The sequence below is a fragment of the Sander vitreus genome, chromosome 7 (assembly GCF_031162955.1).
Source record: "Sander vitreus isolate 19-12246 chromosome 7, sanVit1, whole genome shotgun sequence".
Classification (NCBI taxonomy): Eukaryota; Metazoa; Chordata; class Actinopteri; order Perciformes; family Percidae; genus Sander; species Sander vitreus.
Window position 1 is genome coordinate 24,329,145 of NC_135861.1, and position 24,970 is coordinate 24,354,114.

At 38.7% G+C, this 24,970-nt stretch overlaps 2 protein-coding genes across 3 annotated transcripts; both read left to right on the forward strand.

Moving 5' to 3' along the window:
* The first annotated feature begins 6 nt into the window (after positions 1-6).
* Positions 7-5,647, forward strand: LOC144521148 (eukaryotic translation initiation factor 4E type 3-like). Its single transcript, XM_078255510.1, has 7 exons — positions 7-639; positions 1,593-1,665; positions 2,333-2,427; positions 2,525-2,585; positions 2,673-2,739; positions 2,881-3,036; positions 3,141-5,647. The coding sequence occupies exons 1-7, from the start codon at positions 479-481 to the stop codon at positions 3,182-3,184; spliced, it is 657 nt and encodes a 218-aa protein (XP_078111636.1). The 5' UTR covers positions 7-478; the 3' UTR covers positions 3,185-5,647.
* A 913-nt stretch (positions 5,648-6,560) lies between these two features.
* Positions 6,561-24,949, forward strand: LOC144521150 (forkhead box protein P1-B-like). 2 transcript variants are annotated; one of them, XM_078255512.1, is made up of 16 exons: positions 6,561-6,669; positions 9,290-9,427; positions 14,368-14,505; positions 14,608-14,697; positions 16,883-17,003; positions 19,036-19,141; positions 19,273-19,380; positions 19,660-19,747; positions 20,151-20,228; positions 20,332-20,533; positions 21,129-21,205; positions 21,378-21,479; positions 21,656-21,783; positions 23,116-23,170; positions 23,832-23,998; positions 24,121-24,949. In XM_078255512.1, exons 2-16 carry the CDS (start codon positions 9,305-9,307, stop codon positions 24,281-24,283), a joined length of 1,746 nt encoding a protein of 581 aa, XP_078111638.1. In that variant the 5' UTR covers positions 6,561-6,669; positions 9,290-9,304; the 3' UTR covers positions 24,284-24,949. The 2 variants fall into 2 exon arrangements, with proteins under 2 accessions (XP_078111638.1, XP_078111640.1); XM_078255514.1 differs by having other exon boundaries at positions 20,332-20,527.
* The last annotated feature ends 21 nt before the right edge of the window (positions 24,950-24,970 follow it).

Here is a 24,970-nt window from a genome sequence, read left to right on the forward strand (position 1 = left end):
CATAGCTGTGTCCAGTCACAGGCAGGAAATCTCACTTGCTAGCTAGTTAGCAGTAGCATGTAGCTAGCAACCAGCAGCAGCCCAACAAAGCTGGTGGCAGTGAATACTGCGCATGTCTAAAATTAAGTATTTGCGGAAGATGCGTCCACGTCCATATAAATATGTTCCAGGTCAACCTGAAATTAACAATGCATTTGCATGCCCTCGTCGTAGCAACGCTTTTATTTTGAGTTTAAGTATGTGCAGACTTTAGTGACAGAAACTTCTGGATCGCTCTGCTGCGCTCTAGATGCCGCAAGCAGTCAGCGGGCGTCACCGTTTGTTGTGACGGCGCAAACCGGTGAAGCGACCAATGAGTCAGCAGCTGATCGGGGCTAATTTTACCTAACGAACCTATATATAACGACAGCAGCCCTGGTGGTAACATCTGCACAAGAGACCTGCTTTTTACGAAGTCGTTCGGTTTTTAGAGCTAACAATGGCAGTTCCAGTAGCTGCATTACAACTGAGCACATCATCCAGCCCGGGTCTGCTGGAGCACAACATTCACATCAGCGACATAGATTTGGAAAGGATTTCAAGTGACAATGAAAACGACACTCTGCCTTTACATTCTCCGTGGACTTTCTGGCTTGATAGGTAACGTTTATACAGTTTTTTTTTGTTTTTTTACCCTCCATTGTTGTATTATTAATCTAGTGTCAAGTAGGTGAACTCTTTGTATGTGACCTTTTTAATGAGAACAAAGAAGGGAGATGACGAATTTATCACGCCTGCTATAAAACAGCTTTTGAAACCCAGATAACATAGCCATGTTTAACAGCGATACAGGGATTGTCTGTCTTAATAAATCACTTTATAATAAATTACAACAAATAATGGTGTTGATGCAGCTTTTCTGCCAACTTGTTTTCTCTCTGACCTACATACGCAAATCTTCAATCGGAAGGATCTTAAAATAAACAAAAGGGCGTGATTTATGATTTAGCCTACTGGCTAAACATACAGACAAGGTCAATTGAGTTCATCCTAAGCCTTTATACTTGTAATTTTATCAGCATGGGTTTTATTGTTAACAAATGTTAACAAACAGCAAACTCCTTATGTGTCTGTTGCCATTGTTTAGTGAAGTATACTTTTTTTTCTGTTTAGTTAAAACTTAAGTAGCACACATTTTCCAATGCTTAATTAAGAGTTCCCAATTTAGAATGTGTACGTTTTTATATGAAAGTGATTTCAGAATGAATGTTAAGCAATCACAGCAGAGTTGAACACAGGTGAGGATGGGGTTACACAAGCCATCATCATCCACACATACGTGTACAAATCAGAGGGTGCTGTGTTCAAATGGGGTCACTGTTGTTTACTGGCTTATTTGTCATATGATCCCCCCCCCCCCCCCTTCTTCCCCAACCTGTCTGCTCAGAGGGCAGCTCACTGAAACATGTCTGAGTAATGTAGTACTGAAATAAATGTATTTATAACATGCCAAGTTAAGATCTTCACATGGTTGTAATTTGTAAAGGAACAAGCAAAACAACAGTTTTTTTTTAAAATTATTATTATTAAATGTATGTGTCTGTTTTTGTCAGATCTCTACCAGGAGCAACAGCAGCTGAATGTGAATCAAACCTGAAGAAAATCTACACCGTGGAGACCGTCCAGGTAAGATGCTTTACGAGCACAGCTCCAGCAGGCACAGTGTTGGTACATTCTGCAACGCTGGGAGAGGATGTGATGACACTAGCAAAAGTTTCCTTATTGACACTCAAATCAAGATGATATGCTGATTTCTTTCCACACTGCTGTTACCCCAGCCACACTTAAATGAAGACACCCATACGGAGAAACGGAATGCTTTGTTCCTCAGTGATGTCTTTTTACTCAAAGTAAACAGTATGCAGGACATCAGCCTTACGTTCAATGGCATTACACATTTCTTCCAATGATCTGCCAGTTTGTTGCAATGGAAACACCTGCTAATTAACATGTTAACCTGTATAATTACTGACCTAATTAGCGTGGCAGATTATTTTTAATGTATCGCTGTAAATATGGCAGAATTTTAAATAGGTCACATACCACTTTATGAATCACCAACCACAACTATGTTGGATAATAATAAGTTTAAAGTTAAGTTAAAGTTTAATAAGTAAAAATATGTTTTTTTTATGTGTGTGGTTAGGAGCAATGAGGAAAAGACCTTTGGCAGAGATTTTCTACATCGTAGCAAATGTGAAATATTAACAAAGCCAGCTGTCTGCACTCCCTGTGCCAGTAAATGGTTCACTAAAATAACTTGTTTCCTCTCTTCACCTTGGCACTGGAGTAGAACTTTTGGAGAGTTTACAACAACATACCCATTGTCTCCAGCTTGCCATTGAGATGTAGCTATCATCTGATGAGAGGAGAAAGAAAACCACTCTGGTAAGTTTAAATTTAAGATAAATGCATGGATGTGTGTGTGGTATTTGAAGCTGTCTGAAATTGGTTAGTGTAACGTTGCCTGCTGGTTTGCATCCAGGGAAGAAGAAAGCAATGCTAAAGGTGGTGTGTGGAAGATGAAAGTACCCAAAGAATGCACTGTAAGTGATGTAATCAATACAGATTTATTGTGTACCATTTTCTTCTCATTTGTTTACTATTTAACACATTTGTCTTCACATTTACAGTCTGTTGTCTGGAAGGAGTTGCTATTGGCTACTATTGGAGAACAGTTCAGTGATTTTTGTGCCTCAGGTAAATTTTTTTTTTTTTATTGAGTTACACCAAAAATGCAGGGGCTTTACAGTAGGTGTGGAAATGAATAATTGCATTTTATGTACACAATACTGCGAGTCTGAAATTGATTTTACACATTCTCTGCTGCTGTTCTTGCAGACGATGAAGTAGTCGGGGTCAGTGTCAGTGTAAGAGACAGAGAAGATGTGTTTCAGGTCTGGAATGGAAACGCTTCTTGTGCTAACGAGTCCAACATCTTAGGAAGGATCAATGAGCTCCTTCCACAAATACCTTTTAAAGCAGTGTTTTACAAACGTGAGTATTTTCTTGGAATGTTAACCGGGACATAATGTTTTTTCAAATGTATTAACAATGACACCATAAAATGTGAGTAATTGTTCCTTCTGCTAATATTTCAGCACATGAGGAGCACCACGCTTTTGAAGGAGGTCGAAGACATTAGCACATATTGCACATCAGGAGTCTTGAGATATACATGTTTTTTTGCTTTTGAACATGTTTTGGATAATATTTGGGCACATTTTGAAGCAATTGAGTTCATAGTTGCTTAATGTATTATCTTAAAACTGGGGTAGGCATTTTTTTTGGTGTCGTTAACTACAAAGTAATAACCTTTCAGCATATTGTAATTCAAGTGGTCTGAGAGAAAACCAGACTTCTGCACCTGCTCTTGGCTCTGTTTTCAGGCTTTAGAAAATCTTGCCCGTGTTGGGAGAATTTGGCCAATCACAGGTCATTTCAGATAAAGGGCATTCCTATTGGCTGGTTTACAAAAGTAGATGCGCATGTACATTCCTTCAGATGGTGAAAGCCTGAGTCAATGCTGGATAATCCTGCAGAGAAAGTTGCTATTACAGCATTGGCAGCAACTGCCTATGGTGCAAAGCAACCCAAAAATACGGAAGACAGACAATAAAGGCAATAAAACATGCATCAATATCAGAAAGCATTTCAGAGATGGAGAGAAAATGTTGCTAATAGTTTAGCCTTCTGCTAACAGCTATATATATATATATATACGGCATCGGGATCACAATCCCAATGGGGATGATATGCCGGTGTTCGTCTGGTGGGAGGGGCTTAGGACAGAGAGGGAGAGCTGCAGAAGGAGGGCCGTTTTTGTTGTTGCCTTTTTCAGAAAACTGCCTACACCGGCTTTAATTGGAGTACATTAAATGTAGCCCATGTATTATGATTCTCAATCAATGGAATTTCCCATCTTCTGAGCACATTCATAATAATATCCAAAATACTTTTTTTATTTTAGTCGGAAACAAAACAAAAAAAGCATTTTAGTTTGATTTTATCTGTGGCATTGTTTGTGTGTTTTTATACTTCCACATTTTGCAAATCCCTAACCAAAACAGCAGATCATGTACATGTACATGTCAGGTTTATTTAGATGTATGTCTGTTTGCTGAGCACAGATACAGCTAGGTCTTTGAATTAAATCTCATTTTTAGATCTAAGAGGAACCCTAGTTTCACAAAGCAAACCTTTATCTTAACAATGCATTGCAAGGCTTTTCTAGGGAGCTCTTTTCTCCGTTTTGTAGGTTACAGCCAAATCCTGTTGCCTAACATAAATCTTTAGAGCAGAAAATTGCACATTCGTTTTTTATTTTCTTTTTTAGGATATCATCGGATTGTAAAAGGAAATATGTTCTTGTTACAATAAAATGACCTCAGCGCACAAATCATGAGTAGATGCTGAGAAATATATGCAATCATTTCTATTCTGTAGAATTTGAAGCAAATTTGAAGTGTTGGGGTTGTCATTTTGTTTAAGCATCTGTCCTAAATCAAGCACTTTGTGTGTGTGTGTGTGTGTGTGCGCGTGTGTGTGTGTGTGTGTGGGTGTTTTTTAACTGAGACCAAATCTACTTTGGTTTTGTGTAACCTTTTCTGATTTGGGTTTTTGTTTTATTATTTTTCTGCTTTTAATAGTAACTTGAGATGTGTAGATGATAACGTTGAAATTGTGTTTGTGTGTGTGTTTTTTTATGTATTCATATGACCTGTGTAAAATGTGTGAAGCCTACTCTTTGTAGATACTATTGGCCCCAGGATAAATGATAAACACAACACATGACAACAGAAGATGTAGATCTCACTTTCCTTGAGCGACTGCTCAGGGCCTATTTTAGTGTATTTGCACAAATCATGGGTGTTTGGTGAAGTGATGCAACCCCTGCAGCAGGGACAAATCTGTAAGTTATTAAGAGATGGTTTACTGCTGCACCAAAACAAAGTTCAGTGTCTCTCAAATCCATAGTTTTTAAGATTTCTTTTCTGTGGTAATGTAAAAGGCTGTATTTGTATTATTGAAAATCATAATTGGGAAAATGTTGAAATTTAGGAAGCCGAACCATATATACATCTCACTGAAGGCACCTTTTCCCTGTGTTTTGTGTGTGACAAAGTGTATGAGAGGGAGTTAGATTGACTATTCTAGGCTGCATAGATCAGAGCAGATTTTTTTTGAGAACTCATACTATAATACTTGACATAGAGGTCATTTCTACGTTGCTATGGATTTCCCAAGTGAAATGTTTCAGGATGTCTGTTGTATTGACTTGGATTCTCTGCTGAAGAATATTCACAGGAGGAGATAGTTTTCCGACCACCACTTTGCCAAACTTGCTTTATATTTTCTTTTATTCTTCTGTTGTTCATGTAAGATAAGCAGATACTGTAGGATAGGAAAATACTGTACCCTTGCACATATACAGTTGACCACTCAGTTCAGATCTCAGACTTTGTAACTGGTTGTTGATCTTGGATGGTGCCTTGTGTTTACCAGCAATTTAGAATATCATCTATGTTCAGCATGTTGAAATTGTATTTAAAGTCATGTTTCTCTGCTAGTTTTACACATGTTTGAGAAATAAAGACGCCTAAACTTCCATCATGTTCTGTTTGGAATACTTCTTGTATGTGTGATGAAAATAGAAATATTGAATTGAATAAAAAACTGCATATTACAGTATATATTCAGGCTGTTTATTGGCAAGGTCTGCTGTCCAAGATGTGTGCATGAATTTGGTAGTTTTTCATTTCTACTAGATTTTTGCATTGATTCAAATATAAAATTAAATGAAACTTTATTTATCCAGAGGGAAATTATTGTGCAGCAGATATTAGACATATTTTAATAATGAACGTGTTTTCATGGCCATGGGAACTACATTGCTTGGATTTTAAACTGAGGCACAAAAAGGCCTCACAGACTCATGCCCCAAGTTTAGCTCAGGAATAAACCCTAGGAAAATGTCACCCTCTTGTGGTTGCATCAATGCATGGACATACAAAATTGCTTACAAAAAGACTACATTCATCTCCAAGTGAAGGCAGTCTTGTCCTTACAATGACTTTAAGTAGGAAAGGGACCTTGTACCAATTCTGTCATTGAGTAAAAAAATACATATAAATCAAATAATACATGAAAAAGTACATTAAATATAAAACATAAGGTATCTTAACATAATAAATAAACAATGACATCAGTAAGTCGCCTAAATAATCATGGGCTACAGAAAATAATTACTTAAAATATAAGTAAATTATCGATGCTCATCAAACACAATGAATTCAACCAGAAAAAGTTGGGAAGGACTAAGCTCCTGTCTTATGAAGGCTGTTATGTGACATTTCATATAATATATAAAAAACTACTATTATTATTATTATTATTATTATTATTTATACAAATTATATATTTATTTATATATATATTTATATAATATAAAAAAAATATATAAAACAGTCTCGCGCGTTGCGTCACCAATGTTTACTTTTTCCTAAGCCACGCCCTCTGTTAGCAACTTGTGGCTAGCTCGCTACCAATGCTCGCTACCAAGGAAGGCAGAGTGGTCCGAGATCCGTTCCTCAGACACCACCCCGAGACTGTCCGCCCGTACATAATTCGGTGAGTAAACGTTAATTCAACAGCGCGCTGACAATCACTGGACGATTGGATTAACGTTATTGTGATACTGCCGGGTGTCAAAACGAAGAGGAGAGAGAAACGTTTTTTACTTGCTAACGTGAGCAAAGGCTGCTAGCTTTTGTTGTGCTGTTAACGCAAACGACTCACGCAAGGTTGGTCAAAAACAGTTTTCCAGTCTAGCTAACATATGTTATTAAACACAACGGATATACAACCCTAGGTTATTAATATAGGTTAACATACTAACTTTCAAACATCCTGTTTTCTCCGTATAAATACCTAGTTAAAGGCTCAGGTCCTCAACGCAAACCTCAGACTGCAATGATTGGTGTTAAGGACGGATATCGATTCCATTCATATTAAGCTAACGTTAACTCAGTAATAAACCGCATTGATATGATCAACGTTACTAACGTTACATCAGATAGCGTTTATTCAGAATTTAATTTATAACATTTTAGGTATTATTGTCGGGTGGATGTTCTGGAGGAAGGTGTAGCTAGCTAAGTAAACTTGGGACAATGTGAACCAAGCTTTTCTAAATGGGATTTTGTTATTGAGAAGAATTTAACGTGGACAATAACTTTCTACAGCATTAACGTGAAATCTTACGTACACAGGCGTAACGTTAGTCGACCCAGGATTGTGAATGATCGCACTGACTGATTAATCGGACACAGAAGAAACAATGTAGACTGAAACCTAGACCAAGTAGCCTAACTGAATGAGTGCATCATGAACCAAACTAGCGATTAAATAAGAAAGGGCTTTGAGCCCTACAAGTTGTAATTGTAGCTTAATCTACTTATACTACTAACCGTGGCCTGATAATGAGAAAGGTAATGAGGGTGAATTTAATTGATTGTGATATGTCTTTACCTTTAAAAAATGCTAATATTATAATTCACTGAATGCAGCAAAAACTGTATGTACTACTGGATTATCATAGACACAATGTGTTGTTGTTTTTGTTAACTTGCCAAAACATTATTCCCATAAATTGTGGAGAATCTTGTGGATTTATCTGTATCAATCATCTCCAGTTGTTATATACATATGTAAGCATCAATGGATTTTTTTTCAAGGAGACTTCATTATATCATTATATAAGCTTCTTCATTTTGGGTAGCCATAGCCATTTTGGTGATACAGACTAATAACGTGTGAAACCAGTTGTCAAAAACTATATTCTTAAGGGTGTATGCTATATTGTTTACAGTTTCTTAAGGAAAGGCCTTTTTGCAGTGTTTCCTTTACATTCTTTGAAGAGTGGTGCCCCCTACTTCTGGAGGGTTGCCCTTGTTGTGAAAACACTTTAAATAAGGTTAAAATGTGTCATGGGCTTATTACACATTCCATCCCGGAAATGGTTGCACTGCAGCATGACTGTTCAATTATCATAATCCTACAGTATCCAGATAATATCTGTTTTTTAAAACAATGCACATTGGAACTAATGAGGAATTGACCCAGTAGTCATCCTGGTTCACAACCAAAATTCCCCCTGACATCTTTAAAAATGTCTACAGGAAACACTGCCCTTTGTCTTCAGAACTAATCCTGATCCTGAAAACAAAAGTAAACAAAGTGGAAAGTTGGAAAGCTCACCAACAACTGCCTGTTTTATTAGATAGATTTTAGGTTTAGATTGTAGGAATTACCTCAGTTCTTCTAACCATCACCAAGTTATGACGCGTTGTTGCCTCTGCTTGGCATAACGTACTATTAAGTAGTCATCTACAGGATTAGTCATTCTTAAATGCAGGAAACACCATGCTGTCTTTCTTAATGGGTTTGTAGCTAACTGTTGGTACAGGTTTGGATATGAGTTTATCTGGGTGGAAGTCCAATTGGATCATCTGTCAGATGTTGCCTAAATGTTGATGTTGGCTCTCAGTGGTGCCTATCTAAATGATTGATTAGCAGATTGATTTCAATGTGTGAATTTAATAGTTGGGCAGCCCTGAAAATAATGACATTATCTTTGAGGCTATGTGGTCTGTTTCATTTGAGGCCTTCTGTTTAGGTTTCTTTCCATCTGCTCACATTATTTGTTTGCCTACTTTATTTACCTTTGTTTATGCTGCTTAGCTTCATACTGAAGCACGCCCAAGCTGTATACATAAAAGAATACTTGTGCATTGTACTACCTGCCACAGCCGTTTATCGCACCACCTGGTTAATGGTAAATTGTTTCAAAGGGAAGATATGTTTGCACATAAACACGGACCCAGGGCCCCTGTGTTTACAGAAGTCATGGCAGCACTTGGTTATTCAACAAACAGACCTAGCATGTTCCTCTCTCACTTGTAGAAGTGAGTATTTGTCTTGGTGGTGGGTAGAGCTAAAACAGCGTAGTGCTTAACTTTAAGTGCTGTCGCTTTATACATTCAACACATGACTACATTATTGGCTCATTCGGCGATTTTCATGCATTGTTAAATGTTTTATTTTAGAGAATGGACCTTATCACCTTGTGAAGTAAAAGGCTTGTCAAACACATCCAGAAAGTGGTATTGTCTTGGTCTGCTCCCTGTATGTCATTATATTGTACTGCTTTATCCAGTTGTTTTTCATTTATATGTATTTCCTTTCTCAGGTCATTGAAGTCCAGATGCATGAGTCTGGGTCAGAACCAACACACACCATTCCAGCAAGTCAGACAGAGAACGGGAATACTAGTGAGAATGAGAGTCGAGTGAGGAGCAGCCAGACTCCTCCTCCAGAGGCACCCAGGGTCAGTCATCCCCAGCTGCATCCGTTCAACACATTTTTATATATGCAGTGCTAAATCTGTGCATATTTCACTAAAATATGACATAATGATGCTGCTGTACAAATGTATACATGAGCTGAAATGGTCTGTCAATTAATTGATAGTTCCGTAGTTCAACAGAATTTTAAGCCACGGCTATTTTGATAGTTGCTTAGTTGTTTGAGTCCTCTTTCAAGCCCAAAATGTGTGTGCAATTGTCAAGATTTGCTGCTTTTTTTAATGTCTTACATGATAGTAAACATGATATCTTTGCACTTTGGACTGTTGGAGACAAAACAAGTCATTTGAAGATGTCACCTAGGACATTGTGATTATTTTTTTTTTTTACTATTCACTTCACTCACATATTATTGACAAGATGAATGATTGATCGATTAAGAAAACAATATGCAGATGAATCAATAATGTAAATAACCTTTACTGTAGTTGCGTCACTATTTAAACCTTTGTTTTTGGAGTTTCGCCACTCTCGATGTAGTGGTATTTTTTACGTCATAATAGCATGTTGCTGATGATATTATAGAAACACTTGCTCAAAACGGTCAAGATTCAACAAATGTGTGGTGACATTAAAAAAAGGAACACAAAGTGGGGCGTGGTCAGGGTCTTGGACAGCTAAGTCTTGATTTATGACGTATGTTTTGAGTCATTCGAAACAACCAGCTTCTCAATTGTGAGGATTTTTTTTCTTTTGCTTCATTAGATTAGATTAGATTCAACTTTATTGTCATGTGATAGTAAATGGGAAATCTTCATGCTGGGCTTTTATTTTATTTTTTTACATGATTGACTGATTCATACATAATGAATATGTTGAATGTGAATATGGTTAATACATATGAATAATGTTAGTTGTGTTCAGAATAGAGCTGGGCAATATATATTGATATCATATCGATATCTTGATATGAGACTAGATATCGTCTGAGATTTTGGATATCGTAATGTGGTATAAGTGTTGTCTTTTCCTGGTTTTAAAGGCTGCATTACAGTAAAGTGATGTCATTTTCTGAACTTACCCGACTGTTGTAACTGTTCTATTATTTGCCTTTACCCACTTAGACATTATATCCACATTACTGATGATTTATTTATCAAAAATCTCATTGTGTAAATATTTTGTGAAAGCACCAATAGTCAAAACTACAGTATCGTTGCGGTATCGATATCGAGGTATTTGGTCAAAAATATCGTGATATTTGATTTTCTCCATATCGCCCGGCCCTAGTTCAGAACCGCTTTGTTTTTTTGCTGTTGAGTGCAGTCACTTTGCTATAACACAATACAGCTTCACAGGGGAATGTGTAAATGTTTTTTCCCCAACACTAATCCTATGTGTTGCAGCTGGTTTTCCTTCATTAAAGTGTGAAACACAATTAGTTATGCTACATTTGAATTTATGTACAGCTTGTCTGGTGTCCAAACATATCTTTTCTTGGCAGTATTCATACACATAGGGCAGGGAGCATACTGTTATATGACAATGTGGGGTACTTTGTTCGTTTAGTTTTACAGGTAAAGGTATCCCTGAATATCTCACTTTGAACGTCTCAGTTTCTCCAAACTGCAGTGTTTGATATTCATGCTGATGGGGAGCACAGGGATGGGGGGAGGTTGTACTGAGATTGAGAATGGGAGAGGGAGGGAGAACACAGCTCCTGCTGGGTGGAGGGATCAGGGTTATATTGTTAGTTTAGTCGCACATCATGTAGGTTAGCAAAGCTCTGTTAGATTGTCAGGCGGAACGTTACTCCTAAACACTGAGCAGCATTTGTTTTTTTCAGTTGTTTTTTCATTCTGTATTTGTTTTATGAGAGAGCCTATATTTAATCAATTTTTAATAGTTTGCTTAGTTAAAATGTGTCTGTCAATTAAAATGATGTCACTTTCTGTGGTTATTCTATTTAGTCATTTTGAGATTTTAGAGCTGCTCTTATTCAATCTTCTGTTGAGTTTATTACCAAATATGTATATATCTTTTGCAAATGTCACTCCTTCTGGGGCCACAGCCATTGGGGGATATTAGTATATTAAATTGCATAAGGGAAAGCAGATTGGGTTTGTTTTTCAGCAAGTTTTCAGCGTTCCTTCTCGCTGTCAGTCATTTCAGAGTTCACAAGACCAGTCTTGCAGGAACAGATCTATGTTTACACTCAATTGCTCACTGGTATGACTTTCAACAATAACAACAACAGAAGATGTTTGGACTTGCTGCTGGCTACCATGGCAACAGGGATTAAGCAAAAGCTGTTGTTGTGTTGATGGTGTCCGCAGAAAAAATAGAGGGGCCAACTGCCTCTGTTTGTGGGACAGACCTGTTTTCATCGCTCCGGTGGCCACCTCTGGAGCATTGAATTTCATAAGAAAGGACAAAGTAGAAGGCAGTCGTCTGTTATTGTTAGCCCAGAGCCTGTGTGAAATTTACCGTCGGTTTGTTTACGCACCCGATTCAAAACAGACTCTGCCTTGGAGAGAAATGTTTGTTTGTGGTTCAGACCTAAATTAAAATACAAATCTCAAGTTCTGCTTTCATAAACAGGCTCTGTGTGCTTTTTTATTCATTATTTATATGTCTGTGCAATTTTGATTACTCTGTTTATGTTTACTGTAGACATCCCTTGAGCTGTGTGGCTTGACAGTGAGGGGGATGGTGTGGTAATTACTGCATGCCTAGCAGAGGATGTTGTTGTTGTTGTTTTTGTGGTACTCTTTGTTGTTGTTGTTTTGATCAAGTTCTAACTCCCCGAAGACATCCAATGTTGTTTTTGTTTGCTTCATCTTTAGCAGAAATAGCAGAAGAGCCAAGTTCAGCTTGCTAGATTGACCAGTGTACAGAGAATAATATCATAAAGGAGTAATGTTAGTGACTATAAGTTCTTTTTTGAATTTGAACAAGAAGCATATGAGTAGAGCGGCATAACGATTAGTCGATTGATTAGTCTGCCAACAGAAAATTAAGTGTCAGTTATTTGGATATTCAAATAATCACTTTAATCATTTGTTAAACCACAATGTCAAACATTTGCTGGCTCCAGCTTCTCAAATGTGAAGATTTGATTCTTGGCTTTGTCATGCATGGATAGTCATCTGAATCTCTTTGGGTTTGTGGCTGTTGCTCAGAATAAACAAGACATCTGAAGGCGTCCCTTTGGGCTGTGAAAAAATGATCATCAGATCAATCGACAATGAAAATACTTGTTAGTTCCAGCTCTATATAGGAGAAGGTTTGACAGTTTGATGTTACATGTGTGTATATATTGGCATCACTTCTTTTGGATGTTCATAAAGGCTGTTGAGACTATGCAGTTTAAAAGTGGAGTCTGCGATTCAGCCAATATCTCCTCAAGGTCCACAAGCTGTCCATTCTGTGTGTTCTTACACAGCCCTGGCTCTGTAAATGGGGGGAAAAAAAACAAAGTGGAACTATTCTGTTCGTGCTTGTGCACAGAACAGGGAAGGCCATGGATGTATAAAAAGAAAGGCGGAGGGAGCGAGAGCGACAGATAATCGGGCACATGCTAACATTCTGAAGCAGCACCAATAGGAGGGGTGTATTTGTTTGGGTGTTGAGTTCAAATATCAATCTTTCTGCCAAATCGCAGACTCCACCTTTAAAGTAAACTACCTTCTTAGTCTACCTACTACCATAGTAACCAAGGCTGGCATATATTAGGTGTAAAAATAAGAGTTGTTTTTGTCTTTAACATCACAGCACTTTGACCGACAGTGCCGTTGAGTGAGAGAACACTGTAGCGAGACTCTGTGTATGTGTTTTGAATTGTACAAATAACCTACTGTCCAGCTGTGGAAACATATTAAGACCTGTTTGTTACAGTTTTAGTTGAACTTTGGATTTAATTATTTCGGATGCACGAATGCACCACTACAAGCTGCCACACTGCTGTCACAGTGAAACGTTTCCTTTCTGAGCTCTTTGTCTTGCACATGTGCTCTTGTTAAAATCTCTGTTAGAAACTCTGTAAACGTACACGACCAAGAAATCAGGTTACTCCAGCAGAAATGTAGCTGTGCGTCTTAATCCTTTACCCTGATTAAAGAGATACGGTTTCTTCTCGTTTACATGTAAACACACTGATTGTCTGCACTAGAATGTAGTCCAAATAGATTGAATGAGCGTAGCTTGCACCAGTGTTGTAGTCAAGACCACCTAAACCGAGACCAAGTCATCACCAAGACCAGAGTGTATCGAGACCGAGACTTTGAGGGGTTGAGACCGAGACAAGACCAAGACCAGACCAAACAACTGAAACATACAGTATATACACAACTAGCTAATATGTGTAGCTAATATTTGCTAAATCACTTTGGGTGAGGGGTGAAGAGTTTTGGTACAGAGGCAGATGGATAACTTTAGCTAGCTAGCTTCGCTAGCGTCACTTACACTTAGCTTAGATACAAATTTTAGGTAGTCGCAGCTGTCTCAATCAGCATTACATTGCAGCATTTACACACTGCTGTGTTTTCTTTTAGTTGTTGTTTTGCAAATAAACTCATTTAAAAATATATAATAAATAAAATGTAATACATAAAATGTTATTACTGACGATTTGGCTGACATCTCATTCAACATTCACTTTGGGAGTGCGTGCTAAAGGGGGCGGGGAACGGGGTTTAACAGTAACACATTCCAAACTAGAAATGAGTCAAGTTATTGGTTGCATTTGAAGCAGGACGTTTTGAGACCTGAGTCTTGGGACCAAGATCGGTCTCGAGTACTACAACACTGGCCTGCACACACATACACACACACCCAGAACAGCCTATGTCGTATATGTTTGTGTCTATTACATTTTCCTTCTAAACTTTTTTTTTTTTTTTGTAGTATGGATTTTAAATGACCATTTTGTATGTTGTATGTTTTTTTTCTCTCGATTCTGCAGGTTCCAGTGTCATTATCTATGATGACCCCACCAGCAGAAGCCCCACAGCAGTTGCAACAGACACCGCAGCAGCAGGTCCTCAGTCCTCAGCAGCTCCAAGCGCTGCTCCAGCAGCAGAAAGCACTCATGTTACACCAGGTAATGGGCTGTATCTTTAGAATATTTATGCATTTGTCGTAGCCCACATCGAACCCAATACTTATATTTCTCTTAACTCAATTGTCATCAACATTTCTGCAGCAACAAATTCAAGAGGTCTTCAAGAATCAGCAAGAGCAGCTAAATATTCAGTTGCTGCAACAGAAGAATGCTGGGATTGTTAGTCAAGAGGTAACTGCTACATTATAGCATTATTATTATTTTTTTTTTTTTATCAGTTTGTGAATATGTGTTTAAATATTTGGTCATTGTAGTAATATTAAACAAAGATAATTTATTCCCGTGGCCAGGTTGGCTTAGTGGGTAGAGCAGGCGCGCATATACTTGGAGGTTTATGCCTCGACGCAGAGGTCCAGGGTTCAAATCCGACCTGTGACGATTTCCTGCATGTCTTCCTCCCTTTCTCACCTAGCTGTCCTGTTAAAATAAAAAAAATAATCTTAAAAAAAAAAAGTCTGAATCAGTTCAGTTGTACTAAAGGTTAAATGACCGAGTATTTAATACTAAAGTTATAGAAATTGTTATACCCAGATACTCATAACGCACAGCCTGGAATATCACTTTCAAAATGTCCAGTTCTCTGTGACCACAAGAGCAGTGTTCGAAACCGTTCCCTCATTTACTCACTCACTATTCCCTTTAGTGTTTACTAAGTAGTGGACTATATAGTGAATGACTATATCTTGATTATAAAAAGGTTTATTACATCAAAGATTCCAGCATCAATTTACAGACTCCATGGACATCTGGAGAGACGACCAACCCAATCTTCAAAATTTGTCGCTCTGCTTTTTCTTTGTGTGAATCCAGTATATATCCTGTACATTGTAATAACATAAGGCGTGATATGTGTAAGTATATGATTGGAGTAGGGAACTGACCAATCAATGCCTTTTATCTGGCATAACCCCAAAAAAAGGACTCTTCTGTCTTGGGGGGGCTCTCTGTTCATGTTAACAGTTTCCAGATGTTTTCAATACAAGTGGGGTAAAGTTCATGCATCTCCTTATACCAAATCTTAAGTCAAAGTGTAAATCGTCAGATACCACATGACCAAATGAGATTTCGGACACTCACTGAAGACACATTGTTGCGTGACTTGCGTCAGTAGATGCACCGGTTATTTCTGTGACGGAGGCGTGCGCGCCCAGTATCATTTAAACAAACCCAAACAAAAATACTTCTAATACGTCCCTGAAACAAACCGAGCACTCAGGAGGAGAGTAAAAGGCTGTATATATGTTGCATGTTACATTTCCAATGTTTAGAAACGAAAGCCCGCTCCATTTTTCCTTTTCAGTTTTCGCGGCTGTTTCTACTTCTTCTTCTCCTCTGGGAAAACACGACCGCGTTGCATTGTGGGATACAGGAGTAAAATGTAGGGCACATCGTATATATACACTCAAATTAGCTGTGCATTGTGGGTATTTTATAGTGGACTACATAGTGAATGAAATTAACCACAGAGAATTCTAACACCACTAAGGAGTAACAAGGTCCGGGCTCTACATAGTGTGTAAGTAATAAAAAAAAAAAATTAAAAATAAAATTTAGGCTGAAGCTGTATGTAATGATTTCCAGTTAGTTTAAAGGCAGTTGCGTGCAGTGTTTCCACTTCAAGGGCTGTAAGTTTATCCATTTAGGGTGCATCACATGTTCTGTTCAACTGCATGTTGCTCTGTCCCAGTCTTGTGGACTTGAGTCCACATTCAAGTGCCAACAAATGTGTGCATGTTGTGTGTAAAAAAAAACAAAAAAACCACAGTGCTCCCACATCAGCTTGTGTGCATGTATTTGCGTGACATCAACAGATTTCACGTAATTCACAACACAGAGTGGGCTCTTGGCTGAGTGCACAAGGCAGCAGGTGTTGGAGACAAGGAAAATAATTTGATGTGCTCTAAGCAGAAATGTGCTCGACATAGTTTTTATCTAATTATATGTAAACAAAAGTGGGCATTTCTTCCATTAGGTGTCCTGGATACAACCAAAATGGCAGAAATAATTGGGAGTGTTTGTTTATGCTCACATTGTTTGACCAACAGAGAATATTATGATAAAAATAAGCAGCATCAGACTTGATCACCGCTCAAATAGAGGTTTGTTTCTTCTTTAAATAGGTAATGACGTTAGCTGATTTCATTACCTTTGTAAGCTATGTGACTGTCACTGGTTGCCCAGTGAGACAAAGCTTTGTGTGTGTTACGTTTTCGAACCTACAAAATATGTCCAGTGTGATGTCTCGTGGTCCTACACATTCTCTATTATATTGTCGTAGTTTGTTTATCTTATTTCCTAAATCAAACTAGACAAATCCAAGTTTACTGACAGATGTTGTATCATCTCCCTGTCACAGCTGACAGCCCAGCAGATTGCCATCCAGCAGCAGCTCCTCCAGGTGCAGCAGCAACATCTCCTCAACCTGCAGAGACAAGGCCTGCTATCTGTCCTTCCTTCGAGCCCCATTGCACTCACAGGTATGTTGTGTGACAGCCCTTACTGCATTGCTGTCTAAGGACTTAAACACGTAGGTAAAATACTTCCAGGTAATGACCCTGAGGCAAGGGTCAATGCAAATTTTCAAACATTGAGCCTTGTATGCGTTATACTGACCCGTTTATATCAATGAGCATAAGCTACAGTGGGGCAAAAAAGTATTTAGTCAGCCACCAATTGTGCAAGTTCTCCCACTTAAAAAGATGAGAGAGGCCTGTAATTTTCATCATAGGTACACTTCAACTATGAGAGACAAAATGAGTAAAAAGATCCAGAAAATCACATTGTAGGATTTTTAATGAATTTATTTGCAAATTCCTTGGGAAAATAAGTATTTGGTCACCTACAAACAAGCAAGATTTCTGGCTCTCACAGACCTGTAACTTCTTCTTTAAGAGGCTCCTCTGTCCTCCACTCGTTACCTGTATTAAACCTGTTTGAACTTGTTATCAGTATAAAAGACACCTGTCCACAACCTCAAACAGTCACACTCCATACTCCATTATGGCCAAGACCAAAGAGCTGTCAAAGGACACAAGAAACAAAATTGTAGACCTGCACCAGGCTGGGAAGACTGAATCTGCAATAGGTAAGCAGCTTGGGAGCAATTATAAGAAAATGGAAGACATACAAGACCACTAAAAATCTCCCTCAATCCGGGGCTCCACGCAAGATCTCACCCCGTGGGGTCAAAATGATCACAAGAACGGTGAGCAAAAATCCAAGAACCACACGGGGGGACCTAGTGAATGACCTGCAGAGAGCTGGGACCAAAGTAACAAAGGCTACCATCAGTAACACACTACGCCGCCAGGGACTCAAATCCTGCAGTGCCAGAAGTGTCCCCCTGCTTAAGCCAGTACATGTCCAGGCCCGTCTGGAGTTTGCTAGAGAGCATTTGGATGATCCAGAAGAGGATTGGGAGAATGTCATATGGTCAGCTGAAACCAAAATAGAACTTTTTGGTAAAAACTCAACTCGTCGTGTTTGGAGGGGAAAGAATGCTGAGTTGCATCCAAAGAACACCATACCTACTGTGAAGCATGGGGTGGAAACATCATGCTTTGGGGAAGTTTTTCTGCAAAGGGACCAGGACGACTGATCCGTGTAAAGGAAAGAATGAATGGGGCCATGTATCGTGAGATTTTGAGTGAAAACCTCCTTCCATCAGCAAGGGCATTGAAGATGAAACGTGGCTGAGTCTTTCAGCATGACAATGATCCCAAACACACCGCCCGGGCAACGAAGGAGTGGCTTCATAAGAAGCATTTCAAGGTCCTGGAGTGGCCTAGCCAGTCTCCAGATCTCAACCCCATAGAAAATCTTTGGAGGGAGTTGAAAGTCCGTGTTGCCCAGCGACAGTCCCAAAACATCACTGCTCTAGAGGAGATCTGCATGGACGAATGGGCCAAAATACCAGCAACAGTATGTGAAAACCTTGTGAAGACTTACAGAAAACGTTTGACCTCTGTCATTGCCAACAAAGGGTATATAACAAAGTATTGAGATGAACTTTTGTTATTGACCAAGTTCTTATTTTCCACCATAATAATAAATAATAATAAATTCATAAAAAATCCTACAATGTGTTTTTCTGGATTGTTTTTTCTCATTTTGTCTCTCATAGTTGAAGTGTACCTATGATGAAAATTACAGGCCTCTCATCTTTTTAAGTGGGAGAACTTGCACAATTGGTGGCTGACTAAATACTTTTTTGCCCCACTGTAAATAACAGAAACACCTCTCAGTTCAACAGCACCACAAACTGAATCCTCCAAAATGATCATAAAATTGCATCCCCTCTCTAAAAAAACTTTTGACACAAATTGAACATTATAACCTTCATGACGATAGGACTTATGCAATGGCTGTTGTATTAGACTGCATTCATTTTAGCTAGGTGTACCTTATAAACGCAGTGTATACTCAGATCTTATGATCTTAAGCTCATGCAAACGTAGTGGTACCCCAGTGCATTATAACAAAACAATTTGTTTATATATGCAATTTCAGGCTGTGAGAATGGTAGCATCCTGTCCGCTGGTGGAGACACCAGAGAGTCTTCAAGTCAACGATCTACCAGCAACGGTCATCACATTCTTCTGAAGAGGAAAGAAAGGTGCTTTAGCTATCTATACTGTCCTGTCAGAGCTTTAGTTTCTGTATATCCTGTTTTTATTGCGCTTGAGCAGTACCAACATGTTTACTCTGAGATGTGGCATTAATGGTTGATTTGTGTCCTTGTTGCAGTGGGTCACTGGATGAAAACACACAGAATAGCCATGCACTATATGGAAATGGCATGTGTAAATGGCCTGGCTGTGAGACGGTCTTTGGAGACTTTCAGGCATTTCTCAAGTGAGTGGTGAAACTTTGCACACCTCTAAAGCTGGCGTAATGTTTATTTACATCTATCATGACGTAGTATTTATATAGGTAAGAAATGTAATGTATGTTCTATAATTTATATGTACACCGATGCTGCAAATGTCACATTTTAATCAGAGCTGAACAGAGAGTCCTCTAAAACATTCTTTCCTCCAATTTATTTTAACATGATGCATTTTTTGCTCTCAGCCTGTGCAGCAAATGGTTCTCCCTAAAGAATGTCATGGTTTTGAATTTGTGTGTCTGCAGACATTTGAACAACGAGCATACACTGGATGACAAGAGCACAGCACAGTGTCGTGTGCAGATGCAAGTGGTTCAGCAGTTGGAACTGCAGGTACGCATTTGATTTATTTCCTAATAACTAAGCTATTCATTATTTTCAACTCAAACAAAGAAAAGGGACGACACATCTTTAATTGATTTATTAACAGCGGTTTACTTTTACAAGTATACCTTATTAACCATTGCTTAGTAGAGTGGGGGTATCCAGGCCTTTTTGTTTTAACTATTGGGAAAAAAAAGAAAAGGGAGAACTTTCTAAACACTTCTTGAATGCGTGATAAATGTTACCTGTAGTGGTGTGTTTTCACACCTGGGCTGGAAACAGAAGTGATGTCCTTAGAGCTTTACACTTTTCAGGATGCCAGCAAGTCACACCAAATGTCATTTCAGTGTTTAACGCAAGCCGTGAATTCAGCAACTCTCAACTTCTATTTCTGTCTTCTCATCTAACATAGTTGAAAAAGGACAAAGAGCGACTGCAAGCAATGATGGCTCATCTGAAGTCCTCTGAACCCAAACCCGCAGCGCAGCCTGTAAGTACCTGTCATGACTGTTTCCTTCAATTAAAATAAATATTGTTTTGCTTGTAGTTGCACTGACGTTTTTTCTGACTCAACTGCTTTGTTTTTTTTTTAGGTGAATCTGGTGTCTAATGTATCCTTCTCCCAGGCAACATTGCCCAAAGGCCCTCCTCCTATGAGTTTGTCTCAGAGTGCCACGGCACCATCCACACCCCTGACGCCGCTCTCTGAATCCCCCTCAGTCCTCACTCCCAATAGCATGTTCACTGGAACTCCTGTACGGAGGCGATATAGCCGCTCTGTGAGCCAAGGTAACGGTGAGATCAGGAATCAAAACTTCATTAACTTTTTTTTTAGTTGGTTTCAAGCTGAAACATGCTTCTTCTAAGATGCACATAAAGAAGATAGATTCATAGGGACAACAGGGAAGGTGCTTATTTTAGTTTTCACAGTTATTTTTATGTTCTTATTTATTGTATATAACTTCTATTTTGGAAATGTTTTTGTCTTTGGTTCATGTTCATTCTGTATCTGTTTATGTATAAATATTGCTTGTTATTTGATTTTGTTTAGATCTTTTGTTCTTTATTTCCATGTCACACAAAGTGCTCAGCCCTCATGGGTGTATAAGACACCAACATTTCGGTTGCAGTGTTCATTTTATTACATTTCACAAAACTATAGGTTATTTTAAAGCTTGTTCTTAGACAAAGCATTGTGTCTTCTCTTGTAAACTTGCAAATATAATCTGCTATAAAAAAAAGTTTATTTCTTGAAGCACAACTCAAATCTTTCATTACCACCCAGCCAGAAGAAATCATTATAAATAGAGTTCATTTTAGTAAAAAGTACATCCCATATGTCCTTGTAAACAGGACAATGAAACAACAAATTGTTATCGTCTTTCCACAGATATAGTTGATAATAAGGAGTTCTACTTGAGCACAGAAGTCAGACCTCCATTTACATATGCATCTCTCATAAGACAGGTAACGTGTACTTTACTCATTTTACACGGTAACAAAAATAATAACACTGTTGAAAATAGGAATAGGAAGTTTTGCATGGCCATATTGGCCTCCCGGACCGAAATGTAGCAAATTCACATTTTTTATTGTCTAACTTGCAGTATCTCTAACATGCGCTTTCTCTCTCTTTAAGGCTATATTTGAATCACCTCGCAATCAGCTGACGTTAAATGAAATCTACAACTGGTTCACAAGAAACTTTGCATATTTCAGGCGCAATGCAGCTACCTGGAAGGTATGAACTGCATTACATATTAAATGTCTTTGGATATTAATATATGAATGGGAAGTCTATGGAAACATTTGGTTGCATTTACATTTAGTTTTCATGTAACTAGATACATGCAAATTCAATACTTAAGGCATGTAAGATTAGAAGTCCTAATTCTATTCTTTTCTTTAATCTTTCAGAATGCCGTCAGACATAATCTCAGCCTCCATAAATGCTTTGTACGTTTGGAAAATGTGAAGGGAGCTGTGTGGACAGTAGATGAGATTGAGTTCCATAGGAGAAGGCCCCAGAAGACTGCTGGTAATGGGTAGGTGTTGGACATGGAGCTAGAGTCCTGTGTGTTTTCAGATATAACAGACATTTTTGACCTTCTAGTTCAACCTTCTAAGTACACACAATATTTATCGTAAGCAAGTTACAAAGGCTAAGTCCAAAGGCTGATTTATAGTTGTACCTTGAGCCTACGGCGTAGCCTACGCAAGTGGCCGTTGTGAAAAGAAGGGTGAATATTCTGTGCTTGTCCGGCCCATTGGTCCGGCCACTGAAAGACATGGACAAGGAAATGCATGCAGTTTTATGGTACAGTGGTACATTTATTGGGCTTGTCATGTCTTGCCACAGTGACTCAAACGCTTAACTTGTGTGGATTTTATTAAACAAACAGATCTGGAAGCGCATTGCGTATGTTGGCAGTTGCTCATAGTATCAGCAGTTTGAGGATATTGGACTAAGCCTCGCCCTGTAGCTATTTTAGCACGGCACATATGCATTTTGTAATGATAACAGTAGCAGATATAGGCTACTCCTTGAAATTCGTATTCATTTTTAAGACAACAGGTGTCTGATTTCAGATAATGTTAACTCCACGAGTTGGTTAAAATGCATTCTCTTGAGGGCTTTTTAATGTTTGCAACTGACCTGTAAAGCGGTTTTAAATATGCATTTATTGGCTAAATGCATGATACCGTGTTAAAAGGCTAACAGTCATCTTCACCAGTTGATGAAGCATGTAAAAGAAATAGTGTTCTTGTACAGTGTAGAGTTTGGTAGTATTTTTAGTATGAAAAGGACAAATGTAAGATCCAACTGATCCCTCTATAATATAACCCTGTTTGGCTGCTTAGCTTACATGCATGGAAAAGCAAGACAGAGGGTAGATTTATGTTCGTATGTTCAGTAGATTTCATTTTTAAGGTTACAAGAGAAAAGGCAACCAGTTTTTTTTACTGTGGTTGCTCCAGAGTTAGCGGGGCATGGTAATGTCCGCAGCTTACTTTAGAGAAGATAAACACACTGTTGTGTTGTGTTTGCTGTGTTTTTGGAGAGGCTTAAAAAAGCCAACACCCTCCAAATCCTTTCGATACTGAGTATCACTGTATACTGAGTAGTTATTCAAGCCCAATCAACACCTCTTCAATGTGTTAAGAAATCCAAAGCTTGACAGGCCCGTCATGCCTGGTGATGGTTGGTGATTGGACAATCACTGTTCGGCGGAAGGATTTAGAGAACGGTCAGTTGCGATTGCACCAAATAGTGTTCCTATTATCATGCTAGCCCCAGACTATAATGCTTATCTCCAGTCCTTTAGGTTTTGATACTAAATTATATATACCATTTTGTTGCTTTTCTGTACTAATAGGTCTCTGCTGAAGAACTCACAGAACCACCAAAGCTCAGCTGGGTCTGCTCATCAGGTAAGAGACATCTCATATTTGAAGCCCTATTTTCAATAGTACGATAAATTATGTATATATCATCAGGCTGTTGCAGTGTACATAGAAAGCTGAACGGATGCGACATGTCACACTGCACTTAGTCTATATCCACGACGTTCCACTTTCGGGATTGCTCCGTTGGATTTCACTCTTTTCAGTCGGATGTCAGTTACTTTTTGTTTGTGTTGGACTTTAAACTGGTGAATTTCTGAGGACTGTAGTTAACTGCTCCTCAGATCTCTGCAGGGTAAATCCAGACAGCTAGCTAGACTATCTGTCAAATCTGAGTTTTGTGTTGCACGATAAAACAACTTTTGAACGTACACGTTCCACCAAAACAAGTTCCTTCCCGAGGCTATTTTGCAGAGGCACCGTGGCTTTTCCAGGTGCTTAGCTCCACCCATGACGATTGTGATTGAATTAAAGAAATGCCAATAAACCAGAGCATGTTTTTCTCCCATCCTGGAATGCTGTGTGGACTAGCCAGACCCTCCTGCGCAGCACTGCGGAGGAAGGTCTGGCAATGCGAGACCGCACTGCATTATACCCGCATACTATATATCGCAGTGGTCTGAGAATTGTCACAGCTATGTCTGTTATGTGTTGATGCAGTGTCATAATGAGAATGTTTACTTTTCAGAGCGGTGGTTTCGACGGCAACAGCTCTCTCTACAACCCAGCCTCTATGGGCAGCATCCCATTTCACTCCCTGTCTCATGTTCTCCAAGAGCAGATGAATGGAGTCCTTGCTAATGGATCTGGATACCAAAGTGACAGCAGTGCAACACAGTCGCCTCCACAAGCTTTGTAAGTGTCAGCTCCAGAGCTACGTTCCCTGACTCTTAAGTGGATTTGACTCGGTTGTGATTTAATGTAATTGTGTGATCACAACTCCTGATTACATTACTTTTTCACATTCATCAAACCAGCATTAAAGAGGAGCAGGAGGATGAGGAGATATGTGAAGCGTATCCCTATGAATCCCCAGAGAGCACAGACGAGCACGGCCCCAGCCCAGAGATGCACCACGATGAAGACAACGGCAGCCCGGAGAGGCCCAGTCTTCATTTTGATCGCGTGCCTTCTCTCTGACTACAAGGTCCAAATTCTCCACTGCAAGGCAGCCTCACTCACAGCCTGTGTGACTTTGTATTCCAAAAGTTTCCAAAAACAACTGCTTCATCTACATAACCAAGCAGTGCAAGCACTCTTTTACTTGGGGAAATTTTGTATCAGCATTTGTTATTTTTTTGTTCTTAATCTAGCTCTCAATTATCTCTGTAAAGTAGAGTGAGATCAGAAAAACACATCTGTTTATGATTTTTCTCATTTTATATATGTGTACACAAAAAGACCACAGTGAGCAGAGAAGCCAAAGGAAAGGGAACATTAAAAGTTAGCACTTCACATTGAAAAATGTCCCACCTCTGTATAGCCACTTTATGCTACGTGGGGGGCCTCACTACCTGATTTTATTTTAGTAGTCATAATATATAAAACATTTTGTAGAAGTAAAAAAATGTTGCTTTAAAAAATGTAAATGTTCACTGCCAACATGATCTGATATATTTGTATCTAAGGTATAATCAGTTGATCAAAAGAATACATAGCTTCTTTATACTTGTTGGTCTTTTTCACCCCTTCCACGAACATTGCTACATTTGCTCTAATTGAGCTTGTGAGAGTAGATAATATAGATTTACCATTATTGTAAACCAATGCATCTCTATGAATAATAAATCCCTCATGAAAAATGTGTACACTGTATTTGTCTTTGAT

What these genes read in the sequence shown, in the direction of transcription:
- LOC144521148 (XM_078255510.1), top strand. Translation starts at nt 479, where the DNA reads ATGGCAGTTCCAGTAGCTGCATTACAACTGAGCACATCATCCAGCCCG. An exon ending in TGGACTTTCTGGCTTGATAG is followed by an intron (nt 640 to 1,592) that starts GTAACGTTTATA and finishes TGTTTTTGTCAG; the next exon opens with ATCTCTACCAGGAGCAACAG. An exon ending in GGAGAAAGAAAACCACTCTG is followed by an intron (nt 2,428 to 2,524) that starts GTAAGTTTAAAT and finishes GTTTGCATCCAG; the next exon opens with GGAAGAAGAAAGCAATGCTA.
- LOC144521150 (XM_078255512.1), top strand. Translation starts at nt 9,305, where the DNA reads ATGCATGAGTCTGGGTCAGAACCAACACACACCATTCCAGCAAGTCAG. An exon ending in CTGGGATTGTTAGTCAAGAG is followed by an intron (nt 14,698 to 16,882) that starts GTAACTGCTACA and finishes TCCCTGTCACAG; the next exon opens with CTGACAGCCCAGCAGATTGC. An exon ending in ATGCATCTCTCATAAGACAG is followed by an intron (nt 21,206 to 21,377) that starts GTAACGTGTACT and finishes TCTCTCTTTAAG; the next exon opens with GCTATATTTGAATCACCTCG.